This window comes from Tachyglossus aculeatus, chromosome 22 (assembly GCF_015852505.1).
Source record: "Tachyglossus aculeatus isolate mTacAcu1 chromosome 22, mTacAcu1.pri, whole genome shotgun sequence".
NCBI lineage: Eukaryota > Metazoa > Chordata > Mammalia > Monotremata > Tachyglossidae > Tachyglossus > Tachyglossus aculeatus.
Genome location: NC_052087.1, coordinates 19,440,526 through 19,460,139, shown reverse-complemented (window position 1 = coordinate 19,460,139; position 19,614 = coordinate 19,440,526). Strand labels below are relative to the sequence as shown.

The window sequence follows — 19,614 nt, the reverse complement described above, 5'->3', positions numbered from 1 at the left end:
ATTTTATTTTGTTAGTATGTTTGGTTTTGTTCTCTGTCTCCCCCTTCTAGACTGTGAGCCCACTGTTGGGTAGGGACCGTCTCTATATGTTGCCAACTTGTACTTCCCAAGCGCGTAATACAGTGCTCTGCACACAGTAAGCGCTCAATAAATACGATTGATTGATTGGGAGAGTGTGATGCAACAGAATTGCAGACACGTTCCGTACCCCTAATGAGCTTACAGTCTAAAGGGATACCTACCAATTTAAACGAGGGATTTAGGTCCGACCGTCCGTACAATGAGCCTCGCGCTCCCCTCTCCCTTCCCCCGCAAGTAAGGTATCCGGCCCCTCTAATCCCATGGGATTCCGGTCCAAATGCCACCTGTAGGTAATCCCCACCGCCACCCATGAGTGTTTAGTGCTTTGCACATACTAAGCGCTTAACAAATGCCATCATTATTATTTAAATCGATGTCTCGGTCCTCTTTTGCCAGGACCCTCACTTAGCCTTCTTGTCCAGCATCCCCGACCTAGCGGAGCAGAAACCCAGGCTGGCCACAAAGCTGGCCACATACCCTGGGCTCAATAGCAGTGCCGAGGCCCGGAACCCTGGTTAATCCATCAGTTTAGAAGCGCCCGTTGAGCGCCTGCTGGCTGCAGAACAACCGTGTTAAACGGGTCCCCAACCCCCCAGCATGATATCTGCCGTTTGGAATTTATTATTTATCGAGGTAGACACTGATAGCTTACAGACGGGAGGACAAAGGGCGGAGGTGCTGGGTAAGATTGGCGTCCATGGCCGGAAATGGCCCGCGGCGTCGGGGGTGGAGCAGGTAATCACTTGATTGTAAGCACTCTGCGGGCTGGGCTTGTATACGACAAACAATTATTCACCCCCCCCCCCCACACACACACATTTCAAAGCCTTATTGAAAGCCCATCTCCTCCAAGAGGCCTTCCCAGACTAAGCACTCCTTTCCTTTTCTCCCCCTCCCTTCTGCGTCGCCCTGACTTGCTCCCATTATTAAGCATAATAGTCTAATTATGGTATCTATTAAGCGCTTACTATGTGCCAGGCACTCTGCTAAGCGTTGGGGTGGATACAAGCATATCGGGTAGGACACGGCCCCTGTTCATTCATTCACTCATTCAATCGTATTTACTGAGCGCTTACTGTGTGCAGAGCACTGTACTAAGCACTTGGGAAGTACAAGTTGGCAACATATAGAAATGGTCCCTACCCACAGTCTGGAAGGGGGAGACAGACAACAAAACATATGAACAAAATAAAATAAATAGAATAAATATGTACAAGTAAAATGGAGTAATAAATCTGTACAAACATATATGCAGGTGCTGTGGGGAGGGGAAGGAGGTAAGGCTGGGGGGATGGGGGGGGAGGGGGAGAGGAAAGAGTCCTCTCCTGACACACTTGTCAGCTGTGTGACTTTGGGCAAGTCACTTAACTTCTCTAGGCCTCAGTTACCTCATCTGCAACATGGGGACCAAGACTGTGAGCCCCCCCGTGGGACAACCCGATCACCCTGTAACCTCCCCAGCGCCTAGAACAGTGCTTTGCACATAGTAAGCACTTAATAAATGCCATCCTTATTATTATTAAGGAGGGGGCTCAGTCTGGGAATACCATCACTATTAACGAATACCATCATTATTAACAAATACTATCATTATTAACAAATACCATCATTATTATTATTAAGAAATACCATTATTATTAACAAATACCATCATCATCATTATCATTATTGGGCTCAGTCTCAATCTCCATTTTACAAATGAGGTAACTGAGGCCTAGTGAAATGACTAGTGAAGGCCATACAGCAGACCCTGCCCCACAGCACTTATCCACAGATCTGTTATTTCTATTAATGTTTGTCTCTCCCTCTAGACTGTAAGCACGTTATGGGCAAGGAATGTGTTATATTGTACTCTCCCAAGCCCTTAGGTCAGTGTTCTGCACACAGTAAGCGCGCAATAAATAGGATTAAGTGTACAATGGGATTTCAGATGCCGGACCCCTTGCTTGCGGGGAGATGGGGAGGAGAGCGAAGCTCAGTGTATAGATGATGGAAGCCAAATTAATCGCCACAGTCAGGTACCACTCTAGACTGTACGCACTTTATGGGTAGGGAATGTCTCTGTACATTCTGATGTTGTTTCAAAAGCGCTTGGTACAGTGCCCCGCACACAGTGAGCGCTCAATAAATCCCGAGAATTGGTCGTTTAAGTAGCCCAGGCCCCGTGCCTAGGAGGGGTCCCGAGCCGAGCGGTGGGGTAAGTTGGCCGGAGTCCCAGCCTTGGCCCTAGGGAGCCGAGGCTTGCGATGGACTGGCAGGTCGCAGCCTGAGACCTCGGCTGTTGGGGCTAGGATTTGCCCTCGGTAGCCGCCTTGGCCCTGTGCAAACCGAAACCTCCCCATGGGAAGGAGCCAGCAACGGAGGCAGTGTCTAAAACGCCAAAGGGAGTGGGTCGACTCTCTCCAGGAACAGACCTCCCAGATAAAATTATCAAAGCCTTGCTCGAGTGTTCAAGCACGGTCGGACATTTCAGTACAGCTTTGAATTCCTCTTCCTCCCCTGCTTCCAAACTAAATCCTCCCCGAACTACGCCTCAATTTGTGCATCCGGAGTTGGTTTGGGAGCCGCCCCATCTGTGAGCAGGCGAGGGATTTATCAGGGATAAATCGTTGGAATAGAGGCAGGGGATGCAATCCTGGGCTCGGCCAGGGTGGTTTTGCGAATGCAATTGCAAGGTTCTCTACCCTAAACTCCCATTTAGCTGGAACCGCCTGGAGATCTGGAGGTCATTGTCTTTACAAAACTAAACTGGTTTTTTTTTTTGTTTGTTTGTTTTTTAAACCCTCCCACTAGATTCTAAAATACTTTCATTTTTACCAACACTACAGCACTGTATTCTCCCAGGGTCTGAGTACAGTGTGCTACAAAGTGGCGGGGAAGAATGTGAGAGGGAAGATGGGGATGGTGGGTGTGGCCACAAACAAAATTGGTGGGCAACTTCTATTCCTTGGTATTTCTATGGCCCTTGTTAAGTGCCTACTATGTGCCAGGCACTGTACTAAGCGCTGGGTTACATATATGCCAATTAAGTTGGACACTGTGTGTGTCACATGGGGCTCACAGTCTTAATCCCCATTTTACAGATGAGAGAACTGAGGCTGAGAGGTCAAGTGACTTACCCAAGGTCGTACTGCAGACACATGGTGGAGCCTGGTTTAGAACCCAGGTCCTTCTGACAACTAGGCCCGTGCTCCCTATCCAACAAAAGGCTCGCCATCTAGAAGGGGGGAGACAGACAAAAAATAAACCCAAAACAAGTAGGTAGGTGTCAGTACCATCAGAATAAATAGATTCCCGGGGTTGCAGGCCTGTGACTCCAAGGGATTCAAGAGTTTCCCACTTCACCTATCTCAGTGCTGGGAGCCCCAATTTATTAGGTCATAACCTCCTCAAGGAAGAAGTCCTATTTATGACTTTTACTGGTCTTTCCCAAGTACCACTTGGTCTAGGGAGAGGAAGGGATTCAGTGGGGGGAAAAAAACGATAAAAGCTGGACCCCAAGCCAGTTGACTTGTGAGAGGGCAGTGGTAGCCATGGAAGTAAAGGAACATCTCCATACCATTGACCAGTGTGACCCACCCAGTGCAATCGAGGAACTACCCCCAGGGCACCCTGGAGCTGTGGGAACCTGAGCAATTGCTCTGTTACTGTATTCCTAGGGTCATTCATACATTCATTCAGTCGTATTTATTGAGCACTTACTGTGTGCAGAGCACTGTACTAAGCACTTGGGAAGTATAAGTCAGGTCCTGAGTAGAAGCAGGGAAGCAGCTTGGTCCGGTGGATAGAGTATAATAGGCCTGTGAGTCAGAATAACCTGGGTTCAAATTCCCAGCTCTGCCACTTGTCTTTGTGACCATGGGCAAATCACTTAACTTTTCTGGGAATCAGTAACCTCACCTGTAAAATGGGGATTGACTGTGAGCCCTGTGTGGGATATGGAATGTGTCTGACCTGACTACCTTGTATCTACCCAGCACTTAGAATAGTGCCTGGTGTGTAGTAAAGGGCATAAGTACCATAAAAGCAAGGGAGGCATAGTGGTAGCCTAGCTACCTCTAACCAAGCTAGCTCTCTTCCTCCCTTCAAGGCCCTACTGAGAGTTCACCTCCTCCAGGACGCCTTCCCAGACTGAGCCCCCTCCTTCCTCTCTCCCTCCTCCCCTTTTCCATCCCCCCCGCCTTACCTCCTTCCCTTCCCCACAGCACCTGTATATATGTACATATGTTTGTATGTATTTATTACTTTATTTTACTTGTACATATCTATTCTATTTATTTTGTTTTGTTAATATGTTTTGTTTTGTTCTCTGTCTCCCCCTTCTAGACTGTGAGCCCATTGTTGGGTAGGGACCATCTCTATATGTTTCCGACTTGTACTTCCCAAGAGCTTAGTACAGTGCTCTGCGCACAGTAAGTGCTCAATAAATACGATTGATTGATTGGTAGAAGAAGCATCTTTGTCTCCTGTCCTTCATCACTTTCCCTTTCTCTTTTCCATCCCCTTCCCCATCGCTATCCCCTTAAGTCCTTTTTCTGGCCCTAAGTGGGGTTGGGGAATATCTATGTGGTATATCTGTGTTTGTTTTTTTTTTCCTTAATGGTATTTAAGTGCTTACTATGTGCCGAGGACTGTATGCACTGGGGTAGATCAGGCTAATAAGGTTGGACACAGTCCATGTCCCTCCTGGGAATCATGGTCTTCAATCCACATTTTACAGATGAAGTAACTGAGGCACAGAGAAGTTGTGACTTCACAAAGTAGACAAGTGGTGGAGCTGGAATTAGAACCCATGTCCTTCTGACTCCGAGGCTTGTGCTCTTTCCACTAGGCCATGCTGCTTCTCAGAAGTTAGTCTTGGTCATTTTACACAGACCTTCCCTTATTCCCCACTTTGGAAGCAGCCCTGGTAGATTGCTTAAGGCCTCCACTTGCCCTGAGATGCTGAGTCCTCAGCAGTCCTGTAACATTAGAGAGAATGCTCACTTCAATTCAACATACAAATCTGCATTTTATCGTCATTTTCCCAGCTTTATACTCTACCAGGTGGTCGGATTCCTTACTATTAGGAAATTATTTGGGAGAGTGTTTTAGCTCAAAGAAAGTAAGCTGTATTTTGAAAGGAAGTTCCCAATTGTTTATAACCAGTGTAGCTGTACAAATAATGTTTTAAAAATGACTAAACCTTGGTTACTTTTTCTTTTCATAATACTCTGATGATTCCAATACTAGGACACAATAGTGTAGGCCATCTATCCTTGATATCTTTGGGTATTTCAGCTCTGTAGACTTATCTTGTTATTTTGAAGGTCAGGTCTAGGGGCATGAAGGTTTTGTAATGTGGAATTTAGGAGAGATGCACTTGTGTCTGCAAAACTGTTGCCACATTACCATCTTCCAGGGCTGAATTTCTAGATCTATCAAAATACATTCATTCATTCAATCATATTGAGCACTTACTGTGTGCAGAGCACTGTACTAAGCACTTGGGAAGTACAAGTTGGCAACATATAGAGATGGTCCCTACCAAAAATACAGAAGACTTGAGCACAGTGTCTTAACTGGTATGCTAAAATAATACATCTGAGGTGAGTCTTCCAAAGCAGGAAAAAATTAGATAGCCATTCTGTATGGTGACATCACGTTTTGCTGTGTGCACATGCAGCACAATGTTATGTTGTTATATGAAGGCCATTTTAAGGAACTCAATCCTAAAGTGTTCCCTCTTGCTTCCCACTCCCCTTGCTCCAGATCCATTGTATGTTGCTCCAGGTTTCCCTTAACATAGGTGCTACTGGTGACCTTATAAGAGCAGCATGGCCTAGTGGAAAGAGCATGGGCCTAGGAGTCAGAGGACCTGACTCAATTCTGCCATGTGTCTGCTGTGTGATCTTGGACAACTCACTTAACTTCTTTGTGCCTCAGTAATCTCATCTATAAAATGAGGATTAAGGCTCTGGGCTTCATGTAGGACACTGTGTCCAATCTCATTATCTTTTTAATCTACACCAGTGCTTAGAACAGTGCCTGGCACATAGTAAGTGCTTAATAAATACCAATTTTTTTAAAAATGCGGACCTTCAACCACAGCCACTCTCTCTGATGGTGCGCTCTGTAGCAACTGACTCACTGTCTTGAGAGCTGGTACAGGGGCTAGTGGCATTTCTCCTAAATCCCTGGCCAGGTGGCCCAGCTTCATAATATGCCAGGTAATATTTATTGAGTGTTTACTGTGCATAGAGCACTGTATTAAGCACTTGGGAGAGTACATTATCACGGAGTTGGTAGACACGTTCTCTGCCCACAAGCATGCCAGTTTGCAAAATGCAGTTTTTGATTTAGCTCTGCTGTATGAGTCTGGGACACACACACACACACACCCCACCACCACCACTCCTGGAACTCAGCCTCAGTAGCTCTTCCATCTTCAAGTTTTGCTCTAGGCTATATTTTGTTATTCAATCCATAGTTCTTGGAGTTTCCAATTGAGCACTAAAAATCTTTGCTAGCCAGGTTCTGTGCCAGTATATATTGTAGTAATAGTGTTTATTACCTGCTTACTGTGTGCAGAACACTGTAGTAAGTGCTGGGAAAGAGTATATACAGGTGGGAATTAGAGACTCTACCCCTTGAGGGTCTCATAGTCCATGAGAGACTAGATACCCTATGTCCTATTCACATAGAGATTGAATGGCTTTGTGGACCTCTCTTCTACTGCTCCAGGATTCTTTGAAGCAAAATGATTTAAAACCACCTACATCTTCCATAAGGGTTTTGAGCACAAGGGTAAGGCTGGGCCCCAACTAAAGAGTTGAAAAGGAGACTATCTGGTTGGGAAATAAAGTGATTACCCTGTCAACTTCTCCATTTTTGTTTTATCTCTGCAGATTAGGAAATGCACATAACTTTCATCTCCCCAACCTTCCTTCCCCATCCATCCCTCCACCCCATCCTAGAGACCTTTAAAGTTGTTCCCTGAGCAGTGGTGCCCACCAGGGTTAGGGGCTGGTAGCCATGAAAAGTTACCTCATGTGCCCACCTCTACTAACAATAATAGTTGTAATATGTAAGCACTTATGTGTCAAGCACTTTCGAAGTGCAATTAGATACAAATTAATCAGATTGGATGCAGTCTCTACTCCACTTGGGGCTCACAGTCTAAGGGGAAGGGGGAACAGATAATATAACTCTCATTTTACAGATGAGTAAATCAAGGCACATAGAAGTTGTGACATACCCAAAGTCACACAGCAGGAAAGTGGCAATGTCTGGATTACACACAGGGCCTCAGACTTCCAAGCCCATGCTATTTCCAGCAGCCATGCTGCTTCTCCTCACAAGCATATATATTCTTCCCCATGCTCCCAACTGGAGGCAGTGGCTTTGCAGGAGTCTTGACTACATCCCTCACATTAGGGCAAGAACACACCTGGCCTGGCTTGAGCCCCAAGGAATCAAATGATCATGTATGGGCAGATTCTCCCCGCTGTGGGAAGGGAATGTGTCTAGTAATTCTCTTGTTCTCTCCCAAACACTTAGTATATTGCTCTGTGCATAGTAAATGCTCAGTCAGTACAATTGATAGATTAGTGGATTATGCTTTCATACAGGGCTGTGCCTAAGTGATCCTGGGCCTTGAGAAGGAGGTGGTGAATCATTTTAAGAGAGGCTTCTTTGTCAGAGCCAGAAACAGTCACAGGAGGGTGTGGTGGATATGACTAATGCCATTTTTTTAAAAACAACAAAAACAAAAGTGGAGTCAGGAAGAAAACAGTATTCAAATCATGGAGGTGAAGGGCAGGCTGATGAACCAGGGGCTAGTGTCTTGACTGTATCTCCATAGCCGCACCTCATGGGAAAATCTATGACTATAAAATCATGAAGAACTGAAGGCCAAAGGAAAGTAGTCTTTGCCCAGAGATTGATTGCTCTTGCCCTCTGGTTTTATAGTTTCCTGTATTCATTCATTCAGTTGTATTTATTGAGCACTTACTGTGTGCAGAGCACTGTACTAAGTGCTTGGGAAATAGAATTCAGCAACAAAGACAATCCCTGCCAACAGTGGGCTCACAGTGTAGAAGGAGGGAGACAGACATCAAAAACAAGTAAACAGGCATCAGTAGCATCAATATAAACAAAATTACAGATATATATGTATATATATATATATATATATATATACACATCATAACAAGTAAATAGGCATTAATGTAAATATAAAGAATTATATATATGTTCGTGTATACACAAGTGCTGTGGGACAGGGAGGTGGGAAGTGAGTCGGGGCGATGTGGGGGGTAAGGGGAGCTGATGAAAAGGGGGGCTTAGTCTGGGAAGGCCTCCTGGAGGAGTTATGCCTCTGACTACTCCCTTGTGAAGGATGCGGACAAGGCAAACCTAGAATTTTATTCAACAATCCCCCATCACCAGCGCCTGGCCCTCGCAGTTCAAAGGTAGCGGGGATTTCTTCTCAAAGCAGGTGGAGGACGGTGGGAATTTATTATCCCAGGATATTGTGGAGGACGGACACATCCTTAGCATAAGGCTGGCTTGGATAAATTCATGGTTAGGCAGAGGAGCCTGCCTGGCATCGTCTGTGGAAAGGTAAGGAGGTTGACTAAGCCAGCCCTCAGCATTAGGGTATATGTCAAGAAGGGTAACCCTTTCAGAGTTTATCCAATCAACATGCTGCCTCTACCGACGAGAGAAGCCTGGGTGTGGTGGAAGTTTCCTCTGAGCCAGTAATGGGAGTTCTTCCATTCTAATTTAAAAATAATAATGGTATTAAGCGCTTATTAGGTGCCAGGCCTGGTACTAAGTGTTGGGGTGGATACAGGCCAATTGGGTTGAACACAGTCCCTGTCCCATAGGGGGCTCACAATCTCAATCCCCATTTTACAGATGAGGGAACTGAGGCCCAGGGAAGTGAAGTGATTTGCCAAGATAACAGAGCAGTTGCGATTAGAACCCATGACCGTACTCTATCCCCTACACCACACTTCTGCTATAATTTAATGTGAATGATAGATAACTTTAACCCCCACAGTGGGGTAGTATAAGACATTTCAAATTCCTCGCTAGCTTCGAGCCCGAGCGAGGTGGTGGGAGCAGCCCTTCTGCCCCAACATGACTGAGGGGCGAGTGATAGGCCAGGATGCCATGGAAGAGCAGGGGTAGGTACACAGTGTGCTACAGTGCCACCCTTGATCCGTTATGATGGGGTCTTGCAGAAAACCATGTTTTAAAACTCTGTTTTGGGCATGCTGTAAGCCCCTTTCAGCATTCGACAGGTGGTAGCAGAAGTTCAATCATCATCACAAACAATAAATTGAATTCTTCAGGCATTTCCTTGGGGGCCAACCACTGTACTTTGCTCTGGGGTTATGAACATAATAATCAGATCCGGCACAGGTCTTGTCCCACATGGGGCACACCACCTTCAGAGGCCAACGTTCTTGGAGTTCATGCTCTTCCAGGGTCCCAGATTTTGTTCCTCAACCTACAGCTGCTCCGAGAAGCTCTTATCAAAGGGAACTCAATTCTCTTGCAAGACATAAGACAGGGCAGCTTCACTTTGAGGAAATCTAAGACTACAGTTTTCAACGGAGGACGGGTGCTGCCTGGTGGAGCTGGCATCATGATATAAGGGGCCTTAGGCTGGCAGTGGTGAAAACCGTCAGGCGGCATGTTCCTCGCCAGAGGTGCTGTCCCACTGGGCATGAGAACCAAGCTCCAACCGCGCAGCTGCAGTAGCCGCAGCAGCCCCATGTCAGTTGAGACATGAGATGAGGTTGAGGTTAAAAATGTGTGACTTTGTTTCACACAGAACTTCCATCTTTGGGGAGCCCTAACACTGTCTTCGTGGTCACTCGCAGACCTCCCAGGTTTCAGACCCACATGACGCGAGGAAGGCAGCATAACTCTTGTAAAAATCAGTCAGGTTCTTCCAAACCTAATGTTTCTCCCATTTTACCCCAAAGCTTGTGCAGTGAGATACTGGAATCAGACTGAATCATGCAGAATTTATTCCTTGTGGCTAAGTGAACTTCCCTTTTAGGAGGAATAATACACTTCTTTTTTATCTAGTTACTACAAGACAAAGAATTTCCACAGGAGCAAATGATAATCCTATGTTAATAAACAGCAAGTACATGGCCAGCATGGTTCCCAGCTTCTGACAACCGGTGGAACTGACAAGGAGACAGACACTCTCATCTTCCAGGGCTACCTCAAGCACTTGGGCACCACCCTCGGGTCTTCTTGTACACAGGTTCTTGTTAGGGAAGATTTAGCCCTCCTGAGTCCGGGAAGGTCCAGTCAATCATTCGGCACTACGTAGGGTTCATCCAAGTGGGAGACCCCAACTCTAGGCAGAAGTGACATGCCACGTTGGTGTGACAGAGTTCCAACCTGCTGTGAGAGTTCATGGATACCCCTCCCCAGGGATACCCCTGCTACTTCCCGATCCTTCTCCATCCATGGCCATCCATGGAAAAGGAATTTTCCTTTTCCTTTGCCATCAACCTTCCTGTGTCAGCAACCTTTTGCTCACCACCTAACCTTCATTTCGCTCACCACCTACCCTCTGGTGTCAGCAGTTGCGGTGTCAATAGTTGAGGTATTGGGTGTTGTTCAAATGCTTGGGTTGGCTCTGGGAAATACATGGTGTGTTTCTTCAGAGCTAAAGGCGGCTTGTTACAAAAATGGAGTTGGTATGGCCAAGGCCAGACTGGTCACAGTATGTGCCTAAGAAATTTAGCTACTTAAGCCATTTTTCTTCCATTTCCCCCAGGACTGACGGTTCCCAGTTGTTCCCAGGCCCTTATGCTGCCTTGGGAATATTCCTGCATAGGGTCATAAGGATAAACAAGGTGATCAAGTGCCCAGTATATGGCATCCTATAAGTATACAAATGGGATCCCTAAAGCCTTTGAGACAGCCATCCCAGTTGCCATGAAGATAGTTCACTTGTCCATCCAGTGCAGAGCTGACTTAGGGAAGTTGTAGGCTGGAGGGAATTCAATGCACACCCCATTGTAAAACCCCTAGGCAAAGCTCTGCCACTGTCATCATTTTTGATGGTATTTATTGAGCACTTACTATGGGCAGAGCACTGTACTAAATGTTTGGGAGAGTACAGTACCACAAAGTTGGCAGACAGGTTCCTGGTCCACAATGAATTTACAGTCTCAAGGAATTAGTTGCTTTGTTATGAGGCAGATGTTTTTGCCAAAGCATAGCTTGGATCCCTCTGTCATCTTTTATCTCTTCACTTTTGTTTTTTCATGTTTCACCTATGGATAGTGCCTAATTATTCTGAACTTGCCACAGGGGTTAGCACAGTAAGTGCTCGATTTTTAAATGCCATTACAGTTCAAGTCCTGGACAAAGGAGCACACCATATATTATGAATCAATTCAAATGTTTGTTTTCTCTTCTAGACTCAAGAAGAAAATATGACAGGAAATGGAGGAAGTTGGGTCCTGCTAAGTCTTTTCCTTGTCTTGACAGTGTTTTGCAATTATGGTAGGTATTCTGGAATTTGGAAAATTCAGGCAACTTCCAATTTACAAGTCCCTTCTGAAATTCTCGTGTGTCCCCCCTTTACCACCTCCCTTCACACACACCTACTCTTTTGAGCCTGCAAACAAGCAAGGGAAGTGAAGAAGATATTTTTGATCATACCCACTGCTTAGTGTAGAAACACCCAAAATGTATGACTCATGGTACAGTTAGAAATACTCCATAGAACCTTTGCACTTCATAGTTATCCTACCTCAACATCACTTATGTACATATCCTTATACTCTGCCATTTCCTTTATCTGTTATTTATTGTAACATCTGTTCCCCCCCCTCTAGATTGTAAGCTTCTTGTGGGCAGGGATCATGTCCACCAACTCTGTTGTATTGTGCTCTCCCAAGGGCTTAGTATAAGATTGTGTACTCAATATTAGCCATATGCTGAATCTTTCTTCCTGTTAACCTGAGTAATTGGAAATGTGTGTTCTTAACTTGGGATTTAATAGGATTTACCCCTGTTAAAAGTTAAAGAAAAAAATATTTTTTTCATAAGAAAGACTGGTAGGGTCTTGTTGAGACACAGAATATATTTGATACTTGTTCTATTCTGTAGTCATCAAGTCTCTCTAGGCTTTTGTCTTTTAAAGGACCATACTTCAGTTTTCAGGAATGACTGTGTATCTTAGAGACTTGCTTAATATTGAAACATTTAATAGTCTTCTTATAGAACAATCCCTCTGTTATCTACCATTTTAACTGTTAGGATAATCTGCAGTAAGTGGTAGGCAGGAAGGAGGAACTGTTTCTTTTGGGAAAGATCTTCTAGAAGGAGATTGAATGGTGGCTTTTCCAAAGAAATGTAGGTGGTGTCATTTAAAAGCTGCGTGTTGGACAGTGGCAGGAGAAGAGCTTTGAGGAGAAGAAATAAGATAATATTGTCTCTTAATACCCCTTGCTTATGGATATAGGAAAAAAAAATTCAGAAATGCACTTCAGGGGAATGAGGAAGTGTAGACTCAAGTATATATATTTTTCTTTTCCCACTTTGAGTACCGCATCAGCCTCCTCACTGGTCTCTCTGCATCCTGTCTCTCCCCTCTCCAGTCCATACGTCAGTCTGCTGCCTACATCATTTTTCTGAAAAATCATTCAGTTCATGTCTCCTGATTCCTTAGAAACCTCCAGTAGTTGCCCATCCACCTCTGGGTAAATCAGAAACTTCTTCCCATTGGCCTCAGCCCCATATCACTTATGTACATATCTGTAACGTATTTATATTAATGTCTGTTTCCCTCTCCAGACTGTAAACTCATTGTGGACAGGAAACATGTATACTGTACTGTCCTAAATGCTTAGTACAATGCTCTGCACACAGTAAGTGCTCAGTAAATACTATTATGGCGCTCTATCACTTCTACATAAACTCTCTGATCTACTACAATCTAATGCCAACCAACTGTGTAACTAAATCTCATCTATCCTGCCACTGACCAGAAGCAGCTTGGCGCAATGGCTAGAGCATGGACCTGGGAGTCAGAAGGTCATGGGTTCTAATCCCGGCTCTGCCACTTGTCTGCTGTGTGACCTTGGACAAGTCACTTCACTTCTCTGAGCCTCAGTTCCCTCATCTGTAAAATGGGGATTGAGGCTGTGAGTCCCATCTGGGACTGTGTCCAACCCTATTTGCTTGTCTCCACCCCAGTGCTTAGTACAGTGCCTGGCATGTACTAAGCACTTAACAAATACCACAAGTTATTATTGCTATTATTATTATCATGCCCACATTCTCCTTTGAGTCTGGAACTCCTTCCCCCTTCACATCCGACAGTCTACCAAACTCCTTCCCCCTTCGTATCTGACAGTCTTCCACTCTCCCCACCTTCAAAACCCTCCTAAAATTACATCTCCAAGAGACCTCCAAGTCTGCATTTCCCTTATCTTCCATACTGTCTGTGTCGACTATGCACTTGGCTATGTATCCCTTCTACACTTCGATAGTCACCTCAGCTCAAGCACTTATGTAAATGTCCTTATACTCTGCCATTCCCTACTCTGTAATTTATTGTAATGTCTATTTCCTCTTGTAGACTGCAAGCTCCTTGTGATCACATCTACCGACTTTATTATATTGTGTTTTCCCAAGCGCTTAGTACACTACTCTGCACTCAGAAAGCACCCAGTAAATACCATTGATGGATACTGTGTGCACAGCACTGTACTAAGAGTTTGGGAGAGTACAATAAAATTAGTGGACTTCATCTTTTCCCCCCAAAAATTTATATTCTAGTGTGGGGGACGGTCCCTAAGATTTATTACAGATGGGAGGAAAAAGAAAACAGGGATTATATGCCCAAATTAGTGATTTAAGTAATAGAGTGTCCAATATACGTACACAAATGCTCTGGGAGGTTGAGTACTAAGTGCTTAAGGGTTCCATCATCATCATCATCAATCGTATTTATTGAGCGCTTACTGTGTGCAGAGCACTGTACTAAGCGCTTGGGAAGTACAATTTGGCAGCATATAGAGACAGTCCCTACCCAACAGTGGGCTCACAGTCTAAAAGGGGGAGACAGAGAACAAAACCAAACATACTAACAAAATAAAATAAATAATCTTGACTCGTGGGAGAAAGCTAAGGGATTCTGGGGGTATGAAGAGATAGCTGTGGCTTTCAGCCGACGAGACGGGGAAGCCCAGAGAGGGGGCGGTGACCATGTCAGAAGGGAGAGGGGCTGGGGGAAACCGACGTTCCAGAAGTGGTTAAGTGGTATTTGGGGGATATAAACTGGGAAGACTAGAGATTAATTGGGGAGAAGATGGGTTTTCAAAAGGCCTTTTCAAAATCAGAAGAGCTGTGATGTGTTGAATAGGAAATCGGCAGGGTGAAGGGTGTGAGCAAGGTATTGGTAATTGGAGAGATAACAAGGAGCTTGAGAGGAACAGATTGTGAGCTGGGGTGGAGAGTTCATTGTGTCTTGGTGCCAATTGTCAGGAATTCCCACGGTGTGGAGAGGAATAGGCAACCTTTGGAGGCTCTTGAAGAGTGGGAAGATGGGTGCTTTAAGAAAATGATCTAGGCCCCACAGTGGATTGTAGATAGGAGGATATTGGAAGCAGGGAGTTCACTGAATAGATTGAGGCAGTACTCAAGACAGGGTAGTGCTGCTTTGGAGGGAGAAGGAAACGTGGCCAACAAATTTTTGGCAAATTTAGATTCAAAAAGAAAAGCCCAACTAGGGTCATCTGAGCTTCTAGAACAATAGTCTATGAAGATAGGTGAACTGGGGAATCAAGCACATGAGAGGAAAGGGTCAGTGGTTTTCTCCCAGTAGATCGTAAGCTCATTGAGGAAGCGATCCTGGCTACTGAGTCTATTGTGTTTAGTAGAGTGCTTTGTGCATAGCAAGTGCTCCCTAAATACCACGGATTGATTAACATTTCTGCAGGCTTGCTGCATTGGGAAGTAAAAAAAAAAATGTTCTTGGACAAGGCTTTCCTCTGTTCCCATCATGGTTAAAGCAGTGAGGGATTTATCTGGCTCTCTCAGGTTTTCTTTTTCTTGGACTCTACAGCAAACCTTTACTTTCAATATGCTTATACATTTTTAGTCATAAAAATCTGTTAGAGAATAATTTAATTGTGTGCTAGAGCTAGCTCTGCAGGCAGAAAGAACATCTTGCTAAATCTTATGCATCACCAAGGAAACCATTGGGTCTGAGTAAATCAGGAATTATATTTCCTTGTATGGAAATCCTTTTCTTAAATATGCAAGATTATGTGGGTGTAGTAAATTCTGTTAAATATAATTACTTCAATTTTTTCAGTTACAGCAAAGGAAACAAGTGGAAAATGGGAGAAAAAAATCTACTGTTTCAGTGTCTTAGAGACTTGGATATTTGATTCAAGGAATTTTTCAGTTCAATGTTTGGGGAGTTCTTCTCTGTTCAAATGAAAATAGGAAATGCCTTAATCAAGTGTTTCTTCATTGTTTTAACACCTAGGTGGCACATTAAAATGTTATTCCTGTCCTGTGAATCGGTATGCGTGCAATACGAGTACAACTTGTCCACCTGAAAAGAATGCCTGCCTGAAGGTGTCTGTTGGTAAGAGTTTCCCCCATAGCTCTCTCCCTTTATTTCTTTCTAAGCTTGTAGTAGGTTAAAACAAAATTCACAAAATAATCCTTTTTAGGACTATTAATGAAAGGTCGGACTTGGAGAAGAAGGCAGTTGCTCTAGTTTCACAGAAATGTCTGGTCCTATTGCTGCACAAGTTGCCTGTGTTCCAAATTGTGTGTGTTGTGTGGCTTTTGTTCAGAAAGCCTTGGCTTTGCAGTTTTAATGTGGAGGCACAGGCTTCCATGTAATTGCGAAAGCTAATCTGTATCAGAAGTTGGTCTAGAAGGTAGGTAATTATGCTTCTTATTTGAATTTGATGCTCGTTTTTCTGGCTTGATTTCTCTCTCACTGACCAGCTGAGGTTCAGGAAGTTTATAAGAGTGTGTAGCGTTGTGGTCTCCCTACACTCTGACCCTCCAGGCCTGCAGCACACACACGGTTAAGGTAATTAGGAGATTGAACAGCATCTGGCTCTGGAGACTATGTCTAATGCTAGAGGCTTCCTCTCCATAATGAAGGGAGGTTTGTGTATGTGTCTTGGATTGGGTGGGTGGAACCGCCACTTGGACTGGAGTTCCTGGAGCTGAAGACATCCTAGATAAGAAGGGCATCCCAATTATGTCAACAGTAAAGTGCAAGAATGAATTGGAGATGCCACTTCCCTTGGAGAGGCATCAAGGGAAGAAGGGAATCCTGACTTCCATCATTAAAGCCTGGTTAAGAATGGCTGTAGCTTTGGCTGCTTCTCAGAGGGTTGGTGGTTAGAGAGAGAAGGAATTAAGTAGAGTTGCTGCATATTTTAAAACAGAAAATAGAAGCTAGAAGGCCAGCATGACCTTGGTTGAACTTTTAGAGATGCTGCTAATAAAAATAATAATATTGGCATTTAAATGCTTACTATGTGCCAAGCACTGTACTAAATGCCAGGGTGATACATGCAAGTCGAGTTGGACACAGACCCTGTCCCATGTGGGGCTCAGAGTCTCAATCCCCATTTTCCAGATGGGGTCACTGAGTCTCAGAAGTGAAATGGCATGCCCAAGGTCATACAGCAGACAAGTGGCAGAGTTGAGATTAGAACCCATGACCTTCTGGCTCCCAGGCTCTTGATGTATCCTCTTGACCAAGCTACTTCTCGTTAGGGTTTTGAGGTTGAAAATAGTTTGAAGGCTTGATTATTTCGATCTGATACTTGTCACTGGGTAAAAATATACCTCCAGCCACTAATTTATATTAGCAAAATGATTTCAACTGAATTCTATATGGTAAGTAACTGGAATCTTACTCAGAGTACACCTTGGGGTAAATCAGTTAGTGTCTCTATATCTTCTCCATTCAAAAAGATAAATTATAAAAGACCAAAAACAAGATTGGAAAGACAGATATAGAAGTCAGGCTGCTTTAGACACATGGTAGAAAGGTAGGATTAAAGGTTAGGGAATCTCCAAAAAGATCAAAACACAAAAAAGGAAGAGCCTGGTGCTATTTTTTTTCTTGGTGGAGATTAGTAGGTTTATTTTTTCTTCTAATAATCAAAATGTACATAATATTGGAAACCACTAGGCCACAAGGGTCCATTTAAAGTCTTGCAAGAAGATATATTGTTTGTTTTTTTAAAAAAACAGGTTGGCTACCATCATGAATTATTGGATGAAATATTTTCTTTGGAGTAGTGAAAAAATAATTTTTTTAAACTTCTGTATCTCATCTTATTTTGATTTTTTTTTCTAACATTTGTTGCTTTTTTTTTAAGGTGAGAGTCATGTTTATGACTGCTACAAAATTTCCCTTTGCAACGATGATGCTATTGCAAAAGAATTTAAGATCCCCAGCTTTAAATTCAAGTGCTGCCAATGGGACCTGTGTAACAAAGGGATGGCCAACATGGTCACTAAAACAACTCTTATCCCTTCCTCACTGATAGCGGTGATCTGGAGCCTCTACTTTTAATTGGGATAAGTAAAGAGCATCATTTAAAAATCAAATTAACATTTGTGTTTTCCTATTCCTTGCAAATGAGTGGAGAGGTGAAGTGATCTAGTGTCATTTATATTTCACAAAGTGCATTCTTGTTGGGGAGAGGGGGGACATGGAGGGAGAGCAAGGACAATTGTATCCAGCCTCTCAACAAAGGCTACTTGCCAACAGTTTCCAGTACAGTAGTTACTTTTTTCCATGAACTGGACAGTGGCACCATTCTTGTTCTTGGGAAACGCCATTTGGGGGGAAAATTGTGAACTCAGAAATGATGAAAGTACATTTAAATAGCTACAGACTTGTTATTTCTGGAGCTTGTGTGGCTGCCTTGCATTTTTTTGGTTGTTCTCTGTATCCTCTTTTATATTAGCTCCATCTCTGGAATCATAAGTTCTGTGTGTTTCCTTCAAAGTCTGGGTTCTTAGCCAAGTGGTTGCTTCCCTCTCTGCTTCTGATCCCCTAACTTTGAATGTTACTCCTTCTTAGGCAGATGCTTTCATCTTTAGGGGAAAGGCAGTGATTTGTAGACCAAGTATCATTAGCCTCCTCTTTTTTTCTGTTAATTCTCAAGTGCAGTCTTTCTCATCGTGTATAGTTGGCATGATGGCTTTCAAAGAGGATTAGCAGAGCTGTTGTCACTCCGGGTGCAATGTAATTTAAATAGCACCTCAATAGAAAATGTGGCTAGTACATTAGGGGAAAAGAAGGTGCTATTACAAAGTTAAACAAATGTACCGAAATCTTTGGAGGTGAATGATGTGACCAGAATGGGTGTTAGAGCTGAAAACTTTAGCATCTTGATAAATTTGAAACTGTAGCTCCCTATGGGTTTCTTTTTGAAATTGGAACTGAATAAGGGCCATGCACTTTGGGTACACAAACACAGCAAATAACCATTTTTGGAAAATCTAAGCAGTTTTTTTGAAGTTAGTGACTTTGGACACTGCAGCTATTAGGAATTAATGACTTACCAAGCATGATTTTCTGTATTCATTTTATATATGCGCCATGTAATGTTGCTAATTGAATACATTATCTATCCATATGCATAGTCAGAGTATATTTGAACAGTGTATTCCGTTGCTAACCTCAAGCTTCAAAACTCTAGTAAGATCTACATATCAGCATTATAATTTTGGTGCCCTAGCCAATTGCCAAGATTCTGAAATCATTTAATTCCATTTGTTTTATAGCTAACATAGTGTTTGTTGCACGAGAGAATTCTTCTACATGAAAGGGTTATTAATACATTTCCAAGTGCCATCAATCAATAGTTTTTAAGCACTTACTATGCTCAAACTCTGGGCTAAGTGCTTGGGAGTCAACAGTAGAATGAATATATATGATCCCTACCCTCCAGTTTACAATCAGAGGAGGAGAAAAACATTAACGCATTGATTACCTACAAAATGGAGGTAGAAATTGATTGCTTTTCATCCTTCAATCCTTGATTTTTTTTTTCTTTTCTGTCTGAGGGTTTGATATTTTTTTCCCTCCATGAGTTCCTGGCAGTTCTTTCCAGATGGACAGAGTTACCACAAATGTTTGTGTTTGAGAAAAATTTTACCAGTAGAATTCAGCTTTGCAAAGGAAGGCAGCATTACTACCCCAGTTAAATGTATGTCCTTTTTTGATGCAGAATAGTGGAATTTGTTTCATCACTGGAAATGTAACAATAGTCTTTTGTGAAAATAAAGTAGACTTAAATGGATACATTTTTGTGTGGTTATTGAGCAACTTGCACCTTGCTATACATTAGCCTGGAGCCTACATTAGTCTGGAACTAGGTTTTCTATTTGACAAGCCAGCCAGCCACTTCAGGGACTTTTCTTTTTTCAAACCTCCTGTGTTGGTAGAGACTGAACTGGATGTTGACCTTGTTTCTTCACCTCTGTGGAAAGCTTTCCTTAGAC

General features: G+C 43.5%; 1 protein-coding gene across 1 annotated transcript; it reads left to right on the top strand.

The window, feature by feature from the left end:
- The first annotated feature begins 661 nt into the window (after positions 1–661).
- Positions 662–19,412, top strand: CD59 (CD59 molecule (CD59 blood group)). Its single transcript, XM_038764655.1, has 4 exons — positions 662–816; positions 11,523–11,607; positions 15,608–15,709; positions 17,478–19,412. Exons 1-4 carry the CDS (start codon positions 679–681, stop codon positions 17,672–17,674), a joined length of 522 nt encoding a protein of 173 aa, XP_038620583.1. The 5' UTR covers positions 662–678; the 3' UTR covers positions 17,675–19,412.
- Positions 19,413–19,614: the final 202 nt, after the last annotated feature.